We start from the raw sequence: 19616 nt of genomic DNA, 5'->3' as shown, positions 1-19616 counted from the left end.
TGCCAGACCCATCCTCGAATACAGCTCATCTGTTTGGAACCCATATCGCATCTCAGACATTAACACCCTTGAAAATGTCCAAAGATATTTCACCAGAAGAGCCCTTCACTCCTCCACTGGAAACAGAACACCCTACGAAACTTGACTTACAATCCTGGGTCTTGAAAGCTTAGAACTACAACGGTGGTAAGTGAACTACCTGTACTTGGATTCACTCACTGTATTGCACAAGATATATCTGTCCGGCAGCTTTCCATAAATCAGTCTGTGCATGTCAGATTACACTGTTTCAGGCATGGTTCAATACATTAGCTTATTTTCATTATTTTACATATCTTGTTCTCGATATAGTTTTTACTGAAACTTTTAAACAAAAAGGTAAGTTTGAATACAAAATAATATAATGAAAGGAAGAGAAAGAAAGAAAGAAAAAAAGAAAGGAGGGAGGGAGGGAAGGAAGGAAGGGAGAGAGAGAAAGAAAGGAAAGAAAGAAAGAAAGAAAGAAAGGAGAAAGGAGAAAGAGAAAGGAGGGAAGGAGGGAAGGAAGGAAGGAGAAACCAAAAGGTCTGGGGAAAACAGACAGAAAAGAAAGAAAAGAAGGAAAAGGGGGGGAAAGGAAAGAAGGAAGGAAAAGGGAAAGAAAAGGGGGAAAGGGAAAGGAGAGGAAAGGAAAGGAAAAAGAAAGGAGAGAACAGAAAAGGAAAATTAGAGAGAAGAAAGGAAAGGAAAGGAAAGGAAAAAGAAAGGCAAGAAAGAAAAGGAAGATAAGAGAGAGGAAAAGAAAGGAAATGGAAAAGGGAACCAAAAAGGTCGGTAAAGAAGTAGAGTTGATAGAAAAGAAAGAAAGGAAAAAAATATTAAAAAAGGGGCCTCTCAGATTCTTCACAGCTATTATAAATGCTAATATATTTTAACTTCTCTCTCTCTAAAATTACATTGTATTACTTTTCTTTTTATAATCTCTCCTACCTAATCATTAAATGCATAAATCAGAAGTTCATTTTTACAGTCCATAAGACGCTCGCAATGCCCAAAAAATAAAATAAAAAATAAAACCCATAGATCATGTATCATCTCTAATCAAGGGAGTCAATTTATCCATTCCAGCATATCTAATTCCAATTTCACTAGAGAGAGGAAAAGCCTAAACCATTTTATTGCTTGGACAAATGTGGAACCCTAGATTAACATCTTTTTTTGGAGGGTATGATTGCCATGCCACTAGGGATGATCTTTAAGATGTCCGTATTGCTCCCACCCTACTGGCCTTCCCTAAGGCTGTGAAGACTTGGCTTTGCCGGCAGGCTTGGGGGCCATGAATTTGACATCTGTCATGGCCAAATTGTTTTGAATGGTATGCATGGGTGTTGATTGGTCTATTGAGTTGTGGGGTTATTTTTAATTGAGGTTTATAATTTTAGCTACAGTGGTACCTCTACTTACGAACTTAATTCATTCCATGACCAGGTTCCTAAGTAGAAAAGTTCGTAAGAAGAAGCAATTTTTTCCCATAGGAATCAATGCAAAAGCAAATAATGTGTGTGATTGGGGAAACCACAGAGAAGGTGGAGGACCTGTTTCCTCCCAGGAGATTCCTAGAGGGGCCCTATGGAGGATTCTCCCTGCCTTTTCCAGCACTGTTTCCTCCCAGGAGATTCCTAGAGAGGCGCCACGGAGGCTTCTCCCTGCCTTTTCCGGCCCTGTTTCCTCCCAGGAGATTCCTAGAGAGGCCCCACGGAGGCTTCTCCCTGCCTTTTCCAGCTCTGTTTCCTCCCAGGAGATTCCCAGAGAGGCCCCACGGAGGCTTCTCCCTGCCTTTTCCAGTTACAGTTTCGGAGGCTCAAGTTGGAAAATGGTTCTTGAGAAGAGGTAAAAAAAATCCTGAACACCTGGTTATTATCTAGAAAAGTTTGTAAGTAGAGGCGTTTGTAGGTAGAGGCACCAAATGTATTTACATTTGACTTATTTTTTTATTGTATTTGTATCTTTTTTATATTGTTGCAAGCCGCCCCGAGTCCTTTGGGATTAGGCGGCATATAAGTCGAATAAGATAAATTTAAGTCAAGATGCTAGGTCATCTTCTCCTGTGCTACATCGTTAAACTGAATCTATTCTTCCTGATATGCTACCAGTTATCGAAGAAAATGCAGCTGCCTCTGCCTCTCTCGCCCGATGGAGGTGACAGATTAGCAGTGACAATTCCGCCCCCTGGAGGCAGTCGCCGAGTGCATTTGATAAAGTCAGACAACCTAACAAACTCGCCACAACTCGGAAAGTTTCTCTAGAGTCCCTCGGGTCTGTTTCCACCGACAAAGGATGGACTGCAAGGGCAAAGAGGAAATTGACCCATCTTTTTTCCTGCTCGAACAATATTGCGGCATAGCTTCGTATTTGAAAGCAATCATTTCCTGCGTTAGATGCACACACTGCTGGGACAAGGGTGATGGGCTGTCAAGGGCTGGACAGCTTTATTTCTCCAAATGGATCGAGAGTCAATGATAAAAGATGAATTCACACCATCAGATTCTCCCCCCTCTATGCTTCGCGTACCCAGGACAATAGTCCTTGAGTTACAACCACGACGGAGGTGAAAAAGTTATGTTGATAAGTGTTAAGATTTGTTAAGAGACTTTTGGATGCTCAAGTTAAAAGGGGAAATCAGAAGAGGAAGGGACAACCACAACAATAGCAACAACAAAGATCTAGGCCAGGGATGGCGAACCTATGGCACCAGTGCCACAGGTGGCACACAGAGCCATATGTGCTGGCACACGATCCATTGCCCTAGCTCAGCTCCAGTGTGCATATGTGTGCCGTCCAGCCTTCATTCCTCCATTCGAAACAGAACACCCTACGAAACTAGACTTACAATCCTGGGTCTTGAAAGCTTAGAACTACGACGCCTTAAACATGATCTAAGTGTTGCCCACAAGATCATATGCTGCAATGTCCTGCCTGTCAAAGACTACTTCAGCTTCAACCACAACAACACAAGAGCACACAACAGATTCAAGCTTAATATTAACCTCTGCAAACTTGACTGTAAAAACATGACTTCAGTAATCAGGTTGTCGAAGCGTGGAACTCATTACCGGACTCTGTAGTATCATCCCATAACCCCCAACATTTTACCCTTAGACTATCCATGGTTGACCTCTCCAGATTCCTAAAAGGTCAGTAAGGGGCATACATAAGCGCACTAGAGTGTCTTCCGTCCCCTGTCCTATAGTCTCTCCTATATCTCGTGTTTCTTCTCTACTATATCCTCTATAACCTTCATTGTGTATTATTGTGTATTGGACAAAATAAATAAATAAAAGTAAAATAAATAATTTTTTGGTTCACACAGAGGCACTGGGAGGGCATTTTTGGCTTCCAGAGAGGATGGGGAGGGCGTTTTATCTTCCCACAGCTCCAGGGAAGCCTCTGGAGCCTGGTGAGGGTGAAACACAAGCCTACTGGGTCCACCAGAAGTTGAGAAAGAGGCCATTTCCTGCCTCCAGAAGTTGAATTATGGGTGTGGGCACTGACACATGCACGATAGGTTGCACACACACTCTTTCGAGCACCCGAGGAAAAAAGGTTCTCCATCAGTGATCTAGGCAGAACACATAGGAAAATGACCAATTCTACATATCTAATCTAATCTATCTAATTACAAGACCAATTGTAGAATACAGCTCACCAGTCCGGAACCCGCATGGCATATCAGACATTAATACAATCAAGAGAGTCCAGAAATATTTCACAAGAAGAGTCCTTCACTCCTCCGCTCACAACAGACTGTTCTCTGAAAGCCAAAAACAACCACCCAGGGCCTCTGTGTGAACCAAAAATCAGCTGGCCAGCACACACATGCACATTGGAGCTGAGCTAGGGCAACTGTCAGCCTTGATAGCTTCAAGGCAGGATTAGACAGATTCATGGATGCCAAGTGTATCGGTGGTTATTGAAACAGATGTCCATGTGCCGCCTCTATGTTGGTTGAGGCAGGCAGGATTCCCTCGAGTACCATTTGTTGGTGGTCAGGGGAAAGGGAGGGTTTTGCCTTCTCTTTCTGGTCAAGATCCCCATGTACAATTGGTGGGCCACTGTGTGACACAGAATGCTGGACTCGATGGGCTTTCGCCTGATTCAGCAGGGCTCCTCTTATGTTCTAATGTACCCAAAATGCATCTAACTAGGAAAAAGCTTTGAAGAAACTTCTGTAGAACATCAGCAGACACCCCAAATCCAACCTTTCTCTCCCAATTTCGCTGGCAACTTCCTAGTTTCAGCAAGTGAATAGGATTCCAGAGTTTCCGCCTCTTTACCTGAGCCACAAAGTTGTGTTATGAGAGCAGACAGGTAATTAACTATCAAACAATGGCTGGGATTTAAGAGATTAACTGGGGCACAGAAGGAATGGGAAATCTCATTTGGACCAGACAAAAGTGGTTCGTAATGATTAGTTGTTTCAGCACAAAAGAACGGACCAGATAGCTTCAAGAAGCTGATAAGCCGAAAAGCCAAATATCTCTCCAATTCTTATTCTTATTCTCTTTTTAAAAAAATAAAAATAAAAAATACCTTTTTCTTCCTTGCATCTTGAACTCAGATTCCATCGTTTTTCTATCATGCAAATACTTGTGTCTAAGTGAGATTAAGCACTGGGGTTTCTTCGCAAAGTCCATTTTCATCGGCCCTGAGATAAGGTGGACTTTTCTTAATCTTTTCTGCAAGATGAGAATATTTTGCAGCGCAGGACAAATACAAATCTCATTGGCCTCATCGAATACATCTATTTGAGAAAGGCCAACTTCGCAAAACTTTTAAATATACCATATATGCTCGGATAGAAGCCCATTTATGGATAAGAAACCCTGGAATCTTTAAGCAAACGGTAAGCAACTACCTACAAGTAGTTGAGTCTTGAATTGTTTGTATGTTTTAATTTTCACAATTGGCTTATCTGTGTGTAATCTACAGATTATACATTTTTCATGGTACTTTGGTTAAAAATTCAGTAGTCAGTTTATCCAGAGATACATTTATCCATGAGTACATAGTCAAGTCAAGTCTTTAATATTCCTGGATATTCCCTGAGTGTTTTAATTTGTTCTCCTCTTTGACTGTAATAAGCATTGACTTGACTTGAGAACATACATGGGTTATATGGACATATAAAAATAAAATAAGTGGGGAGGGAATGGGGATTTTGCAGTATCCTTCCCCCAGGAGTGGGGAGGGAATGGGGATTTTGCAATATCCTTTCCCCAGGAGTGGGGAGAGAATGGGGAGGGAATGGGGATTTTGCAGTGTCCCACAGAGTGGGCCTTCTCCGGGTCCCGTCAACTAAACAATGTCGGTTGGCGGGCCCCAGGGGAAGAGCCTTCTCTGTGGCGGCCCCGACTCTCTGGAACCAACTCCCCCCAGATATTAGAACTGCCCCTACTCTCCTTGCCTTTCGTAAGCTCCTTAAAACCCACCTTTGTCGTCAGGCATGGGGGAACTGAGACAGCTCCCCCTGGGCTTATACAATTTATGCATGGTATGTTTGTATGTATGTTTGTTTAGTAAATGGTTTTTTTAAAATCAAACCGGGGTTTTTTAAATATCTTAAATTATATTTGGATTTGTTATAAATTGTCTTTATTCTGTTGTGAGCCGCCCCGAGTCTGCGGAGAGGGGCGGCATACAAATCTAAATAATAAAATAAATAAAATAAAAATAAATCCTTCCCCCAGGAGTGGGGAGAGAATAGGGATTTTGCAGTATCCTTCCCCCAGGAGTGGGGAGGGAATTGGTTTTGAAGTACCCTTCCCCTGCCACGCCCACCAAGCCACGCCCACAGAACCGGTAGTAAAGCAAATTGGATTTCACCATGACCCAGAATTGCATACTATTTAGCTTGAATAAATGCTTGGAGAAGCTGAACATGCTGTGGTCGCATTTTGATTAACCTTTAATGAAGGAATTGTTCATTAGTATTTTGCCTTTGTTTTTTGTCTGAAAGAATTTGTGCTTTTCTAAGAAATACATCAAGTTTTGCCCTTGTAGTATGTCTTCCACTCTATCACCCTACTTTTTCTCAGAGGCTCTTGTGCACAAACTCAAGTGATCTCCACTTATCTGAGGTCAGCTCCCCTATCGATCAGCCATCCACTCCACTTTCTTCTTATTTATCAGTAATCTATAGCTGAACACTTTGATCGTACTGGAATCGATATGTGTAATTGGCTGTGGGAATAACCTTGGGGGACAGGAGGAAGAACTTAGACAATACACAAAAGCTAAATGCAAGGGAGGAGTAGGGAAAGCAATACACTCCAAGACCAGGGAAGTCTTACCACTCTACGACCTGGTCCGACCACACCTGGAGTACTGTATTCAGTTTTGGGACCAAATGGCTCAGTCTTCTGTCCTCACACTGAGCCTCATAAAATTAAACTTTTTTCCCCTCTGCAAGAATGCAATGGGGGAAAGGATATAATTTACATAGCAGGTTAGAGCAGGCATCTCTAACCTTGGGCACTTTATGCCTGGCAGACTTCAACTCAACCTGGGAGAAACCCCTCTTAGCAGTAGCGACTGCAAAAGAGACCTCGGAGTCTTGGTGGACAATCAACTAAACATGAGCCAACAATGTGCAGCAGCAGCTTAAAAAGCCAACACAATCCTAAACTGCATCAACAGGGGAATATACTCCAAGATCAGGGAAGTCTTAATACTACTCTACTATGCCCTGGTCCGACCACACCTGGAGTACTGTATTCAGTTCTGGTCACCACACTTCAAAAGAGACATTGAAACTCTGGAGAAGGTGCAAAAAAAGAGCAGCCAAGATGATTAAGGGACTGGAAACCAAGACTTACGAAGAGAGACTGAGGGAACTGGGCATGGATAGCCTAGAGAAAAGGAGGGCCAGAGCGGACATGATAGCAGTCTACAAGTATACGAGGGGATGTCACAGAGAGGAGGGGATCACTTTATTCTCCAGGGCACCAGAGGGCCGGATGAGGAACAACGGCTGGAAGCTGACCAAGGAGAGATTCAACATGGAGATAAGTAGGAACTTCCTGATGGTCAGAGCGATCAACCAATGGAACAACCTACCAGTGGACGTTGTGAACTTCAACACTCTGGACATTTTTAAGAGAAGATTGAACTGCCACTTAGGCAGAGGGTTGAACTTGATGGCCTTCATGGTCCCTTTCAACGCTAACAATAAATGAATGAATGAATGAATGAATGAATGAATGAATGAATGAATGAATGAACATATATATATGTTCCAAGGTGCCAGAATAGAAGCTTTAGTTCCTAACACCATGGGGATTTTGTCTTTTTCCTGGGTCTTAAGCGACCCCTATGAAACGGTCTTTCGACCCCCAAAGGGGTCCCGACCCCCATGTTGAGAACCACTGTTGTAGAGAGTGTTGGTACACACAACAAATCAGTATTCATTTCAACTGCCTTGCTTCCTGATTTATTGCACCTGACAAGCCATTCAAGTAAGCTCACAGGTGTCAAATCCCAGCCTTTACGGTGAAGACTCAAACCCCCAAACAATAACAAATCCGTGTGAATAACTGTGTAAAAATAACAATAAAATATGTCACTGCCCGCTGGTCACCAGCCGAAATAGACATCATTTTCTCCTGATCTCCTGCCTGTACGAAGTGCCTGTGCTGCGCTCTGTTATTGTTTGACGGCTATTAAAGGGAAGTAGGTACGTTTGATAGCACTAAAACGTCTGTTGTGTGTGTGACTCCCCCAATCCCCTTCAACCCAAGGGAGGGGAAAAAAAGAAATGCACTACTTCCCCGGCTTATGGTGGTAAAAGGGGTAGAAGAATGGCAACTCCCCTTAAAAGGAACCACGCAGGCAGCAGTCGCTTATTTCGTCCACAGCAGATGGCGAGATATATTTTCGGAAGCATGAAAGATTATTATCAGACAGTTATGTTCTGCCCACCCCTACATCTTTCGCTGAAAAGACAAATATCACTTTGTAAATATCACTACCAGATATTGCAAAGCCAAGAGACAAAGCAGCACAACGGTTATGACAAATATACCGATGACGTTTATGTATTGTTTTGGAAACGAAGCAGGGTTCCTGCAGACTCTTGTTTTTTATATCCTTTTACAGCAGCGGTTCTCAACCTTTCTAGTGCCGCCACCCGTTAATACAGTTCCTCGTGTTGGGATGACCCCCAACCATAAGTCTAGCACCAATTCTCCCAATAGAGCTTGAAGCTTATTACTTACTTACTTACTTACTTACTCACTCACTCACTCACTCACTCACTCACTCACTCACTCACTCACTCACTCACTCATTTATTGGATTTGTATGCCACCCCTCTCCGCAGACTTGGGGCCGCTAAAAACAATGATAAAAACAGCATGTAGAAATCCAATTAATGAAACAACTAAAAACCCTTATAATAAAACCAAACATACACACAAACATACCTTGTAATGGCCTAGGGGGAAGGAATATATTAACTCCCCCATGCCTGGTGGCATAAATGAGTCTTGAGTAGTTTACAAAAGACAGGGAGGGTGGGGGCAGTTCTAATCTCCGGGGGGAGTTGGTTCCAGAGGGCCGGGGCCGCCACAGAGAAGGCTCTTCCCCTGGGGCCCGCCAAACGACATTGTTTAGTCGACGGGACCCGGAGAAGGCCAACTCTGTGGGACCTTATCGGTCGCTGGGATTCATGCAGTAGCAGGCGGTTCCGGAGGTAATCTGGTCCCATGCCATGTAGGGCTTTAAAGGTCATGACCAACACTACCATGATTGGCAGGAAGGTCAGAGGGACACCGCCCACTGTAAACGCCTGATTTTTGGGATTGTAAAATTATGTTCCAAGTTAACAGAATAGAAGCTTTAGTTCCTAACACAGTGGGAAATTTGTCTTTCCCCTTGGTCTTAGATGACCCCCGTGAAACAGGTTTTCGACTCCCAAAGGGGTCCTGACCCCCAGGTTGAGAACCACTGTTCTACAGAATATTTAAGGGCAATATTTAAGGTGGCGCAGTGAGTTGAGTGCTGTACTGCAGACCACTGAAGCTGACTGTAGATCTGTAGGTCAGCGGTTCAAATCTCATCACCGGCTCAAGGTTGACTCAGCCTTCCATCCTTCCAAGATGGGTAAAATGAACATCCGGATTGTGGGGGCAATAGGCTGGCTCTGTTAAAAAGTATTATTGCTAACAAATTGTAAACCGCCCTGATTCTAAGGAGAAGGGCATCATGAAAAAAGATCAAATAAATAATGAATACAATACAAAGTGTATAAGAAATCTAATATTAAAATATTTTTTAAAAAACTTAAAAAAAATCTAAAACCCCATTTATCCTAAACCAAAAACGGCCTCTGTGTGAGCCAAAAATCAGCTGACCCGCACACACATGCCCATTGTAGATGAGCAGCAGGTAGAAACATAGAAACATAGAAGTCTGACTGCAGAAAAAGACCTCATGGTCCATCTAGTCTGCCCTTATACTATTTCCTGTATTTTATCTTAGGATGGATATATATTTATCCCAGGCATGTTTAAATTCAGTTACTGTGGATTTACCAACCACGTCTGCTGGAAATTTGTTCCAAGCATCTACTACTCTTTCAGTCAAATAATATTTTCTCATGTTGCTTTTGATCTTTCCCCCCAACTAACTTCAGATTGTGTCCCCTTGTTCTTGTGTTCACTTTCCTATTAAAAACACTTCCCTCCTGGACCTTATTTAACCCTTTAACATATTTAAATGTTTCGATCATGTCCCCCCTTTCCCTTCTGTCCTCCAGACTATACAGATTGAGTTCATGAAGTCTTTCCTGATACGTTTTATGCTTAAGACCTTCCACCATTCTTGTAGCCCGTCTTTGGACCCGTTCAATTTTGTCAATCTCTTTTTGTAGGTGAGGTCTCCAGAACTGAACACAGTATTATTCCAAATGGGGTCTCACCAGCGCTCTATATAGCGGGATCATAATCTCCCTCTTCCTGCCTGTTATACCTCTAGCTATGCAGCCAAGTATGGCTCCATGTACCACCTGTGGCATCTGCGCCATAGGTTCGCCATCACTGGCCTAAGGTAACTCAAAGCCTAGGATTGTGTATTGTACTAAAGGCCAGTTGACTGTGGTGGAATGTTGCCTGGAATCCCAGGAGATACAGGGTGCTTTTCAGAGTATTAGACAGTTTGGCTGGGAGGAAAAGGATCACGATATTTTTTTTTCACTAGAAATTTTCAGTGTGCATCTCTGACGATGCAGGTAGTTGCTTTCATTTGGCAACATTTCTCTCCGTAGTCAAAGAAAAAGAAATAAAACTATCTTTCCAGCCTTTGTAGCTTGAAATTTATTCATCCATCTGTTATTGAACACAGAGCAATTAGATAAGTTGTGGCGGCACCTGGGGCAACGGTTTTGCAAATGCCTGGAAGATTTGTGAACTCTGCCATTAAAACAAAACAAAACAAAAAAAAGTTATCTTAGTAAATTAAATAGTTTTTTTTTTTGTTCCACAGGTTTTTGGTTTTTTTCACCCAGTCGACTTCAGTGATGGCCACAATTTATATACGAGACTTTGAAAGCTGCAAACAAACATCCCTTTCTTAGATATTAGAAATACAGTGGTACCTCTACCTACGGACGTTTCGACTTATGACCTTTTCTAGATAAGAACTCGGTGTTCAAGATTTTTTTTGCCTCTTCTCAAGAACCATTTTCCAACTTGAGCCTTTGAAACTGTAACTGGAAAAGGCAGGGAGAAGCCTCCGTGGAGCCTCTCTGGGAATCTCCTGGGAGGAAACAGAGCCTGAAAAGGCAGGGAGGAGCCTCCATGGGGCCTCTCTAGGAATCTCCTGGGAGGAAGCATGGCTGGAAAATGTAGGGAGAAGCCTCCATGGGGCCTCTCTAGGAACCTCCTGGGAGGAAGCAGGGCCCAAAAAGGTAGGGAGGAGCCTCAATGGGGCCTCTCTAGGAATCTCCTGGGAGGAAGCAGGGCCCAAAAAGGTAGGGAGGAGCCTCCATGGGGCCTCTCTAGGAATCTCCTGGGAGGAAACAGAGCCTCCACCTTCCCTGTGGTTTCCCCAATCGCACACATTATTTGCTTTTACATTGATTCCTAGGGGAAAAATTCCTTTTTCTTACAAACTTTTCTACTTAAGAACCTGATCACTGAACAAATTAAGTTTGTAAGTAGAGGTACCACTGTATGAGACTTTGAAAGCTGCAAACAAACATCCCTTTCTTAGATATTAGAAATATTCTGAATGTTCCCAATTCCAATTAACTTCAAAGTCAAGCAACAGCAACTTTTCGCCTGGATAACTAGTTACCCTTCTCCTTCAAAGAACGAGAGACCTTGTAATACCTTTTCACATACAGAACGTGTTGCTCTCTTGAGGAAACCGTATATCTTCCTTCCACAATTTTCACAAGAAGTGAAATAATAAAACACTAAAACAACTAACGGAGGCAGGATTGATTTTAAATACCAGAGGTTCAGAAAGGATGGGTAAGTAATTACTCCTCTCCACCATCCATGATTACAAGCTTTGATTTTTCTTTTTTTAATGTGATCAGCTTTGATGCATGAATTGCAAACAGACGCCATACATTTTGAAAGGTAACAGAAAATGCCAAGATTGGAAACACATCTCTTAGTTGTTTCATGAGTAAAGAGAATTATATGCTCGGTGGAAAACAGTGCTCTATTTTTTTTTCTTGGTTGCTTTAAAAGGAAGGTGTTCGGTCTTAGCTTCCCAAACATGTCAAACCCGCAGAATAGAATAGAATAGAATAGAATAGCCAAGTGTGATTGGACACAAAAGGAATTTGTCTTGGTGCATATGCTCTCTGCTTACATAAAAGAAAAAGATACATTTGTCAAGAATCATGTGGTGCATCACTTAACGATTGCCATAGGGGTCAAATAAGCAATGAAAAAACAATCAATATTAATAAAAATCTTAGGATATAAGCAACAAGTTACAGTCATACCGTCCTAAGTGGGAGGAAATGGGTGATAGGAATGATGAGAAACACTAGTAGAAATAGAAGTGCAGATTTAGTAAAAAGTCTGACAGTGTTGAGGGAATTATTTGTTTAGCAAAGTGATGGCATTTGGGGGAAAAAACTGTTCTTGTGTCTAGTTGTCTTGGTGTGCAGTGCTCTGTAGCGACGTTTTGAGGGTAGGAGTTGAAAGAGTTGAAGCAGTGAAGGGCTGCAATTTTTTTTACTACCACACTGTGGGTGTGGCTTAATTTGTGAGTGTGGTTTGTCAGCCATGTGACCAGATAGGAGTGGCTTAATGATCATGTGACCGTGTGGTGGTGGTTTGAAGGTCATGTGACTGGCTCAAAGTTGGTCAACTTGATGTCACTCATCCCAAGGGTTTGGGTTAGGGTACCTGGCCTCTCCTTGCCTCAAAGAGATACAATTTCCCTATCTATTTACTATTACTGAACATCCAACATATGCTATTTAATTCTATGTCTATATGCCACATGTGTATCTACATATTGTACACAGGCATATACATTATCTACTATATAAACTGTATGTGTATATACATACACAACCCTTCTAAAACTTTACACATTCTACTTCATTTACTGTGATAGGAAAAACATACCTCTCTCTCACTCTCCCTCCCACCCTTTCTCTCTCTCTCACTTTCTTTCTCTCTCTCTCTCTCTCTTCCTTGCTCTCTTGCTCTCTCCCTCCCTCCCTCTCTCTCTCTCTTTCTCAGGGGTTGGACTAGAAGTCCTCCTAGGTCCCTTTCAACTCTGTTGTTGTTGCTATTATTAAATGTAACCCCAACCAGCTTCTTAAATGGAGCTTGCAGAGGCTGAAAAAAAATGTCTCTGAAATGGAGGTTTCAGAGGCAGGGGGGGGGAGCAAGGCACAGAGCTCACAACCAACTCACAACCAACGAACCTGTTGCTAAACAGCTGATTGAAGGTTCTCAGGGAGGCCATCCACCCCACAATCAGGTGGTTTTTTTTTTCTTATTTCACTATCCAAAAACTAAGGTCCATTCTTATACTCCGATGCATCTTATAGTTTGAACAATATGGTGAGTCGAGCCCACCTTGAATTCCTTCCTCAGCTCCCGCTAATTTCCCTTGACTGCTAGTAATTCAGATTCGTGTAGAGAGCTTAAGCTTGCAATAAATCTTTATACTCATTTGAAGTGCCTGAATCTCCTGATTTCCCCAGTGTTTGACATATAGTCCAGCCTATTAACTGCAGGTTAGCCCAGGGCAACTTGCTGAACAGGTTCACCATCACGGGCTTAGAGAATGCTGTAAAGCACTATGAAATGGTATATGTCTAAGTGCTATTGCTATCTTCCTTCCTTCCTTCCTTCCTCCCTCCCCTCCTCCCTCCCTCCATTCGCTGGCTGGGGGATTCTGGGAGTTGAAGTCCAGATATCTTCAAGTTGCCAAGGTTGGGAAACACTGCTCTATAACCTCATTGTGTATTATTGTGTATTGGACAAAACAAATAAATAAATAAAAATAAAAATAAAATACTTCTTGGCTTCCCGACTGTGAGAAATTATCCCCGAGCTCTTGATTTTTTGGGTTGCTCTGGAGCCATTAAAATAAAAGGAGTTCTAAGACCATCTATGTACAGCCTGCAGCCACAACTGCTTGTCATCTGTTTAGAAGATTGCTGTGTACTGACACAAAAGAAGAAGATCAACCACTCTTGAATTCCACAAAGGGACATTCATTCCCCAGAGCAACAGCAGCAGCTGGAGCACTTAAACATCAGCGGCGAGTTTGATCTTTATTTGAAGGTTTTCTGGCCGTGTTCCGCCGTTTGACCTCTTCAGAAGTCATCCTCCAGGGCGGACTAGACGAGAGTCCGCAAAGCCTTACCTTGCACAATGAGATGGACCCGCGAGGTTTTGGGATGGTTGTCCGTCTGTACTGAGCAAGTGTACGGTCCCTCGTCGTAGACATCCACGTCGTTTATCCGGATGGCGTAGTGGGTTTTGGTGTTGGCAATTAGTTCCACTCGGGGGTCCAAACACCACTTGTCGTTGCCGGCGTAAAGAATGCTGCTTCGGTTGAGCCAAGCTACCCGCGTCACCCGATTATCCACGATGCATCTGAAAAGGAAGAAACAGAGGGAGGCAGGGGTTATAATTTGCAGAGGGGTTTTCTGAAGAATAGAATAGAAAATAGAATAGAATAGAACAGAACAGAACAGTACATGAATGGAATGGACTAGACTAGGAATGAGAACAGGAATAAGAAGAATGGAATGAAATGGAGTGGAGTGGAATGGAATGGAATAGAATGGAACGATTAAGAATGAAAATAAGAATAACAGCAGTGTAGAGTACAGTAGAGTAGAATAAGGAAGGGAACAGAAAGGAAGGAAAGAGGAGAGAAGAGAAGAGAGAAGAGAAGATGGAATGAAGAGAGAAGAGAATAATGGAATGAAGAGAGGAAATGAGAGAAGAGAAGAGGAGAGAAGATGGAATGAAGAGAGAAAAGAATAATGGAATGAGGAGAAGGGAGGAGAGGAGAGGAGAGAAGAGAAGATGGAATGAAGAGAGAAGAGAATAATGGAATGAGGAGAAGAGAAGGGAGGAGAGGAGAGGAGAGGAGAGAAGATGGAATGAAGAGAGAAGAGAATAATGGAATGAAGAGAGGAAATAAGAGAAGAGAAGAGGAGAGGAGAGAAGAGGAGAGAAGATGGAATGAAGAGAGAAAAGAATAATGGAATGAGGAGAAGAGAAGGGAGGAGAGGAGAGAAGAGAAGTGAAAAGAAGAGAAGAGAAGGCATTTTGGCTGCTTTCACCTATTTTCAATTAGCTCTGACTTCCTCAAACACTGAAATGTTTTCCTGCAATACACTCAAATTAGCTCCAGCTCACAGTTCCACCCACAGACCCCAGGGACAAATTTCATTGAACCTTGTGGGTTGTATGTCGCAATCCCCAAACGATGCATAAGCAAAAGTGGCAATCACTTCCACAGAATGCTGTAAAAGACACTTTCCAACCCCTAATGATTAACCTATATATTGCATTGACTACAACATTCAATCCAGCCAATTACTTGGGCTATTATTATAATTCTTCCCAACTCAGCTTTTCAAAGATATTACCAAGAGTTTAGTTAGACCCAAGATTGGTTTTGTTTATTTTTTTAAAAAAACTTATTTTCATTTGTCAACAAGGATCAACCACACACACGGACGGACGCACACACACACACACAAATAGATTGGCTAACATCCAGTATTAATCATAGAAAAAAGGTTTTTTGTGTATAAAAGGGAGGAAAAAAGAGACCCTTCCATGTATATGGAAGAATAATAATAATAATAATAATAATAATAATAATAGTAGTAGTAGTAGTAGCAGTAATAGTAATAATAGGAGTAGGAGGAGTAGGATGATGATGATGATGATGATGATGATACTTGGTTGATGCTGGTAGCAACCTGTATCAACCATGAGCACCTGTTGGTAGTATTTGTGACACTTTTTAAAATGTTCATTTGACTGAGTTTCATGTTTAATGAAGAAGAAGAAGGAGAAGAAGGAAGAAGAAGAAGAAGAAAGAAGAAGAAGAGGAGGAGTAGGAAGGAGAAGAAGAAGAGGAGGAGGAGGAGAAGGAAGAAGAAGAAGAGGAGGAGGAGGAGGAGGAAGGAGAAGAAGAAGAGGAGGAGGAAGAAGGAGAAGAAGAAGAAGAGGAAGAGGAAGAAGAAGAAGAAGAGGAAGAAGAAGAAGAAGAAGAGGAGGAGGAAGAGGAGGAAGAGGAGGAGGAAGAAGAAGAAGAAGAAGAAGAAGAAGAAGAAGAAGAAGAAGAAGAAGAAGAAGAAGAAGACAACATCATACATCTTAAGAAGGTATTTGCCTGATACTTAGAAGACTGGCAGCGTATCAACGATTAGCACCAGTCAGTCCTATTTATGATGCATTTTTGAATGTTCAGTTGACTGAGTTTCATGTCTAATGAATAAAGTATATAATAATAATAATAATAATAATAAGTAGGTTCTTCACCTCTTCATTCCCCTTTCTTCTTCCTTTGCCTCTTTCCTTATTTTTCTTTCCTTGCTCTCTTCCCATCCCCCTTTCCTTTTTCTTGGCCTTTCTTCTTTTCCTTTCTCTATTCCTGTTCCTAAGCTCAAATGCAAAAGGGGGAAAAAAATTCTCCTTTTGCTTTGTTTTTAATTTGTTTTACTAGCCCTCTGCCAGCCTACGCAGCCTTCCCGAGCTCCGGTTTCACACCAGAGGTCCTCCATCGCTACTTCCAGATCTAAGCACCCCGCGGGCCAGATCCAGCCCATGGGCCTTGAGTTTGACACCCCTGACACAGAGAATATATATGAATTCAGCCCAGGAGCCCACAATGTCAGCACTTCAATCCATCTCCCTGCAAAGCTTGACGTTTCTCCTTCCAAATTCAAGGTGCCAATGGGCATTTCTGCAAATGCAAAGGATTTGCCTGTTCACGCTTTTATTGCACTGTAAGCAACCTAGATTCAAAGAGACAGAAGCATGCAACAATAAATTATAGCACGGTGTCATTTCCCCTTCCTTGCGTGTCATCTATGGCAGAGGTCCCCAATCTTTTTTGCACCAGGGACCGGCTTTAAGCTACACCAATTTTCCACGGCCCGGGGGGGGGGCTTTGGTCATATGGGGGTGGGGTTATGGAGGGGTGGAGCTTAGTGACGCAGCCCTCCACACTTCTCCACAGGGCGGGGAGAATCAGGAGGCTCCTTTGGCGGCTGGGGGCTGCCTGGCTTTGTGATTTTGGCTGGGGGGGGGGGTTAGGAAGGTCCTACTTCTCCACCCCCCAGCCAAAAATTCAAAGCCTATCTGCTGGATACGGGCGATGAGTGGGACAGAGCGGCGCGGAAGCCTCTTGCAGCAGCTGCTACAGCCACCGGCTTCCGCGCTGCTCGTCCCACCCATCGCCCGTATCCAGCAGAAGCTGCTGCCCGAGTGCTCTTGGCTGGCGGGATTCAAAGTGCTGGGGTGGGGGGTGTCCCGACAGCCCCCCCACCCCAGTGCTTCGCCTCCCGCTGGGACACCCCCCACCCCAGCACTTTGAATCCCACCGGCCAAGAGCACTCGGGCAGCAGCTTCTGCTGGATACGGGCAATGGGTGGGATGAGCGGTGCGGAAACCTCTTGTAGCAGCTGCCACAGCCACCGGCTTCGGCGCCGCTCGTCCCGCTCATTGTCCGTGTCTGGCAGAAGCTGCTGCCCGAGTGCTCTTGGCCGGCGGGATTCAAAGTGCTGGGGTGGGGGGTGTCCCAGCGGGAGGCAAAGCACTGGGGTGGGGGGGCTGTCAGGACACCCCCCACCCCAGCACTTTGAATCCCGCCAGCCAAGAGCACTCGGGCAGCAGCTTCTGCCAGACACGGGGAATGAGCGGGACGAGCGGCGCCGAAGCCGGTGGCTGTGGCAGCTGCTGCAAGAGGCTTCCGCGCCGCTCTGTCCCACTCATCGCCCGTATCCAGCAGATAGGCTTTGAGTTTTTGGCTGGGGGGGGGGAGAAGTAGGACCTTCCTAACTCCCCCCCAGCCAAAATCACAAAGCCAGGCAGCCCCCAGCCGCCAAAGGAGCCTCCTTATTCTCCCCGCCCTGCCCGACGCACCACCCTGTCCTGCATAATGTCCTCTGCCGGGAGGGCAGTGGCGCCGCGGACCGGCTGGAAAACCCCAACGGCCCGGTCCCGGTCCGCGGACCGGCGGTTGGGGACCTCTGATCTATGGACGTTGTGATTCCTGTTTTACGTGTCATTTATTTGACTCATAATTTCCACCCCGGATTTTCTACGTGGCCTTGAATTATTTTATTTTATTTTATTTTATTTTATTTTATTTTATTTTATTTTATTTTATTTTATTTTATTTTATTTTATTTTATTTTATTTTATTTTATTTTATTTTATTTTATTTTATTTTATTTTATTTTATTTTATTTTATTTTATTTTATTTTATTTTTTTTATTTTATTTTATTTTATTTTATTTTATTTTATTTTATTTTATTTTATTTTATTTTATTTTATTTTATTTTATTATTTCATTTCATTTCATTTCATTTCATTTATTTTGTTTGTTTATGATTTGATTTGATTTGATTTGATTTGATTTGATTTGTATGCCGCCCTTCTCCGTAGACTCGGGGCGACTAACAACAGTAATAAAAACCATCATGCAAATCCAATACTAAAAACAACTAAAAAACCCTTATTATAAAACTAAACATCCATACAAACAAACATACCATGCATAAATTATAAAGGCCTAGGGGGAAAGAATGTCTCAATTCCCCCATGCCTGACGACAGAGGTGGGTTTTAAGGAGCTTACGAAAGGCAAGGAGGGTGGGGGCAATTCTAATCTCTGGGGGGAGTTGGTTCCAGAGGGCCGGGGCTGCCACAGAGAAGGCTTTTCCCCTGGGCCCGGCCAAGCGACATTGTTTTGTTGACGGGACCCGGAGAAGGCCCACTCTGTGGGACCTAACCAGTCACTGGGATTCGTGCGGCAGAAGGCGGTCTCGTAGATACTCTGGTCCGGTGCCATGAAGGGCTTTATAGGTAATGACCAACACTTTGAATTGTGACCGGAAACTGATCGGCAACCAATGCAGACTGCGGAGTGTTGGTGTTACATGGGCATTTTTGGGAAAGCCCATGATAGCTCTCGCAGCTGCATTCTGCACAATCTGAAGTTTCCAAACACTCTTCAGAGGTAGACCCATGTAGAGAGCATTACAGTAGTCGAACCTCGAGGTGATGAGGGCATGACTGTGAGCAGTGACTCCCGGTGCACCAGGCGAATCTGGGCAAATGCCCCCCTCGCCACAGCTGAAAGATGTTTCTCTAATGTGAGCTGTGGATCGAGGAGGACGCCCAAGGTGCGGACCCTCTCTGAGGGGGTCAATATTTCCCCCCCCCAGGGTGATGGACGGACAGATGGAATTGTCTTTGGGAGGCAAAACCCACAGCCACTCCGTCTTATCAGGGTTGAGTTTGAGTCTGTTGACACCCATCCAGGCCCCAACAGCCCCAGGCACCGGCACATCACTTCCACCGCTTCATTGACAAGATTGAATTGCAATCTTGAACCCCGTTCTGAAGCAGAGATTGAAGTGCCTCGTTGGGAGAACAAAAATCTCCCAGCAAAGATATTATCTCATACGTTTTAAAAGTTTAAAGCACGCTTCATATTTAACGGCCTGTGTAACTCGATGGAAAGACTGTGTGAATAGACCGATGAGAGCAGGTAACATTCAGGAAGCCTAAGAAGGGGACTGCGTTTTGTTCACAATATTCAATTATTTCCAGGGATGGGCTTCACGACTGAAATGTAAATGGAGTTTGGGGTTCTACGCAGATGAATAATGGGATATTAGATAGATGTCACCCAACACGACAGAGTTAATGGTCTGCAAGTTGGATTGCGAAAGCCAATGAACCAAGTCTACTTCCTCCATATTGAAAAGGAGCGCAACCACCTTTTTGAGAAGTTCGCTTAATTGTGATTCAAGCTTGCATGATTGTTCCTTTCAATAGGGGCTTCTCCGGGGCAGCTATTTGGTAAGGAGCACACTACACAATCTCTCTCTCTCACA

At 43.5% G+C, this 19616-nt stretch overlaps 1 protein-coding gene across 4 annotated transcripts in view; it reads right to left on the bottom strand.

Moving 5' to 3' along the window:
- NTM (neurotrimin) overlaps positions 1–19616 on the bottom strand; it is a 380999-nt gene that overhangs the window by 139628 nt on the left and 221755 nt on the right. For all 4 annotated transcript variants that reach the window (XM_070765650.1, XM_070765651.1, XM_070765648.1 and 1 more), the window contains one exon: positions 13885–14117. In XM_070765650.1, coding sequence (XP_070621751.1) covers positions 13885–14117 — 233 coding nt within the window. The remainder of the gene's footprint in view (positions 1–13884; positions 14118–19616) is intronic.

The sequence above is a fragment of the Erythrolamprus reginae genome, chromosome 12 (assembly GCF_031021105.1).
Source record: "Erythrolamprus reginae isolate rEryReg1 chromosome 12, rEryReg1.hap1, whole genome shotgun sequence".
In the NCBI taxonomy this organism is placed as follows: Eukaryota; Metazoa; Chordata; class Lepidosauria; order Squamata; family Dipsadidae; genus Erythrolamprus; species Erythrolamprus reginae.
The sequence above is the reverse complement of the archived record's forward strand: the minus strand, read 5'-3'. Positions and strand labels throughout refer to the sequence as shown.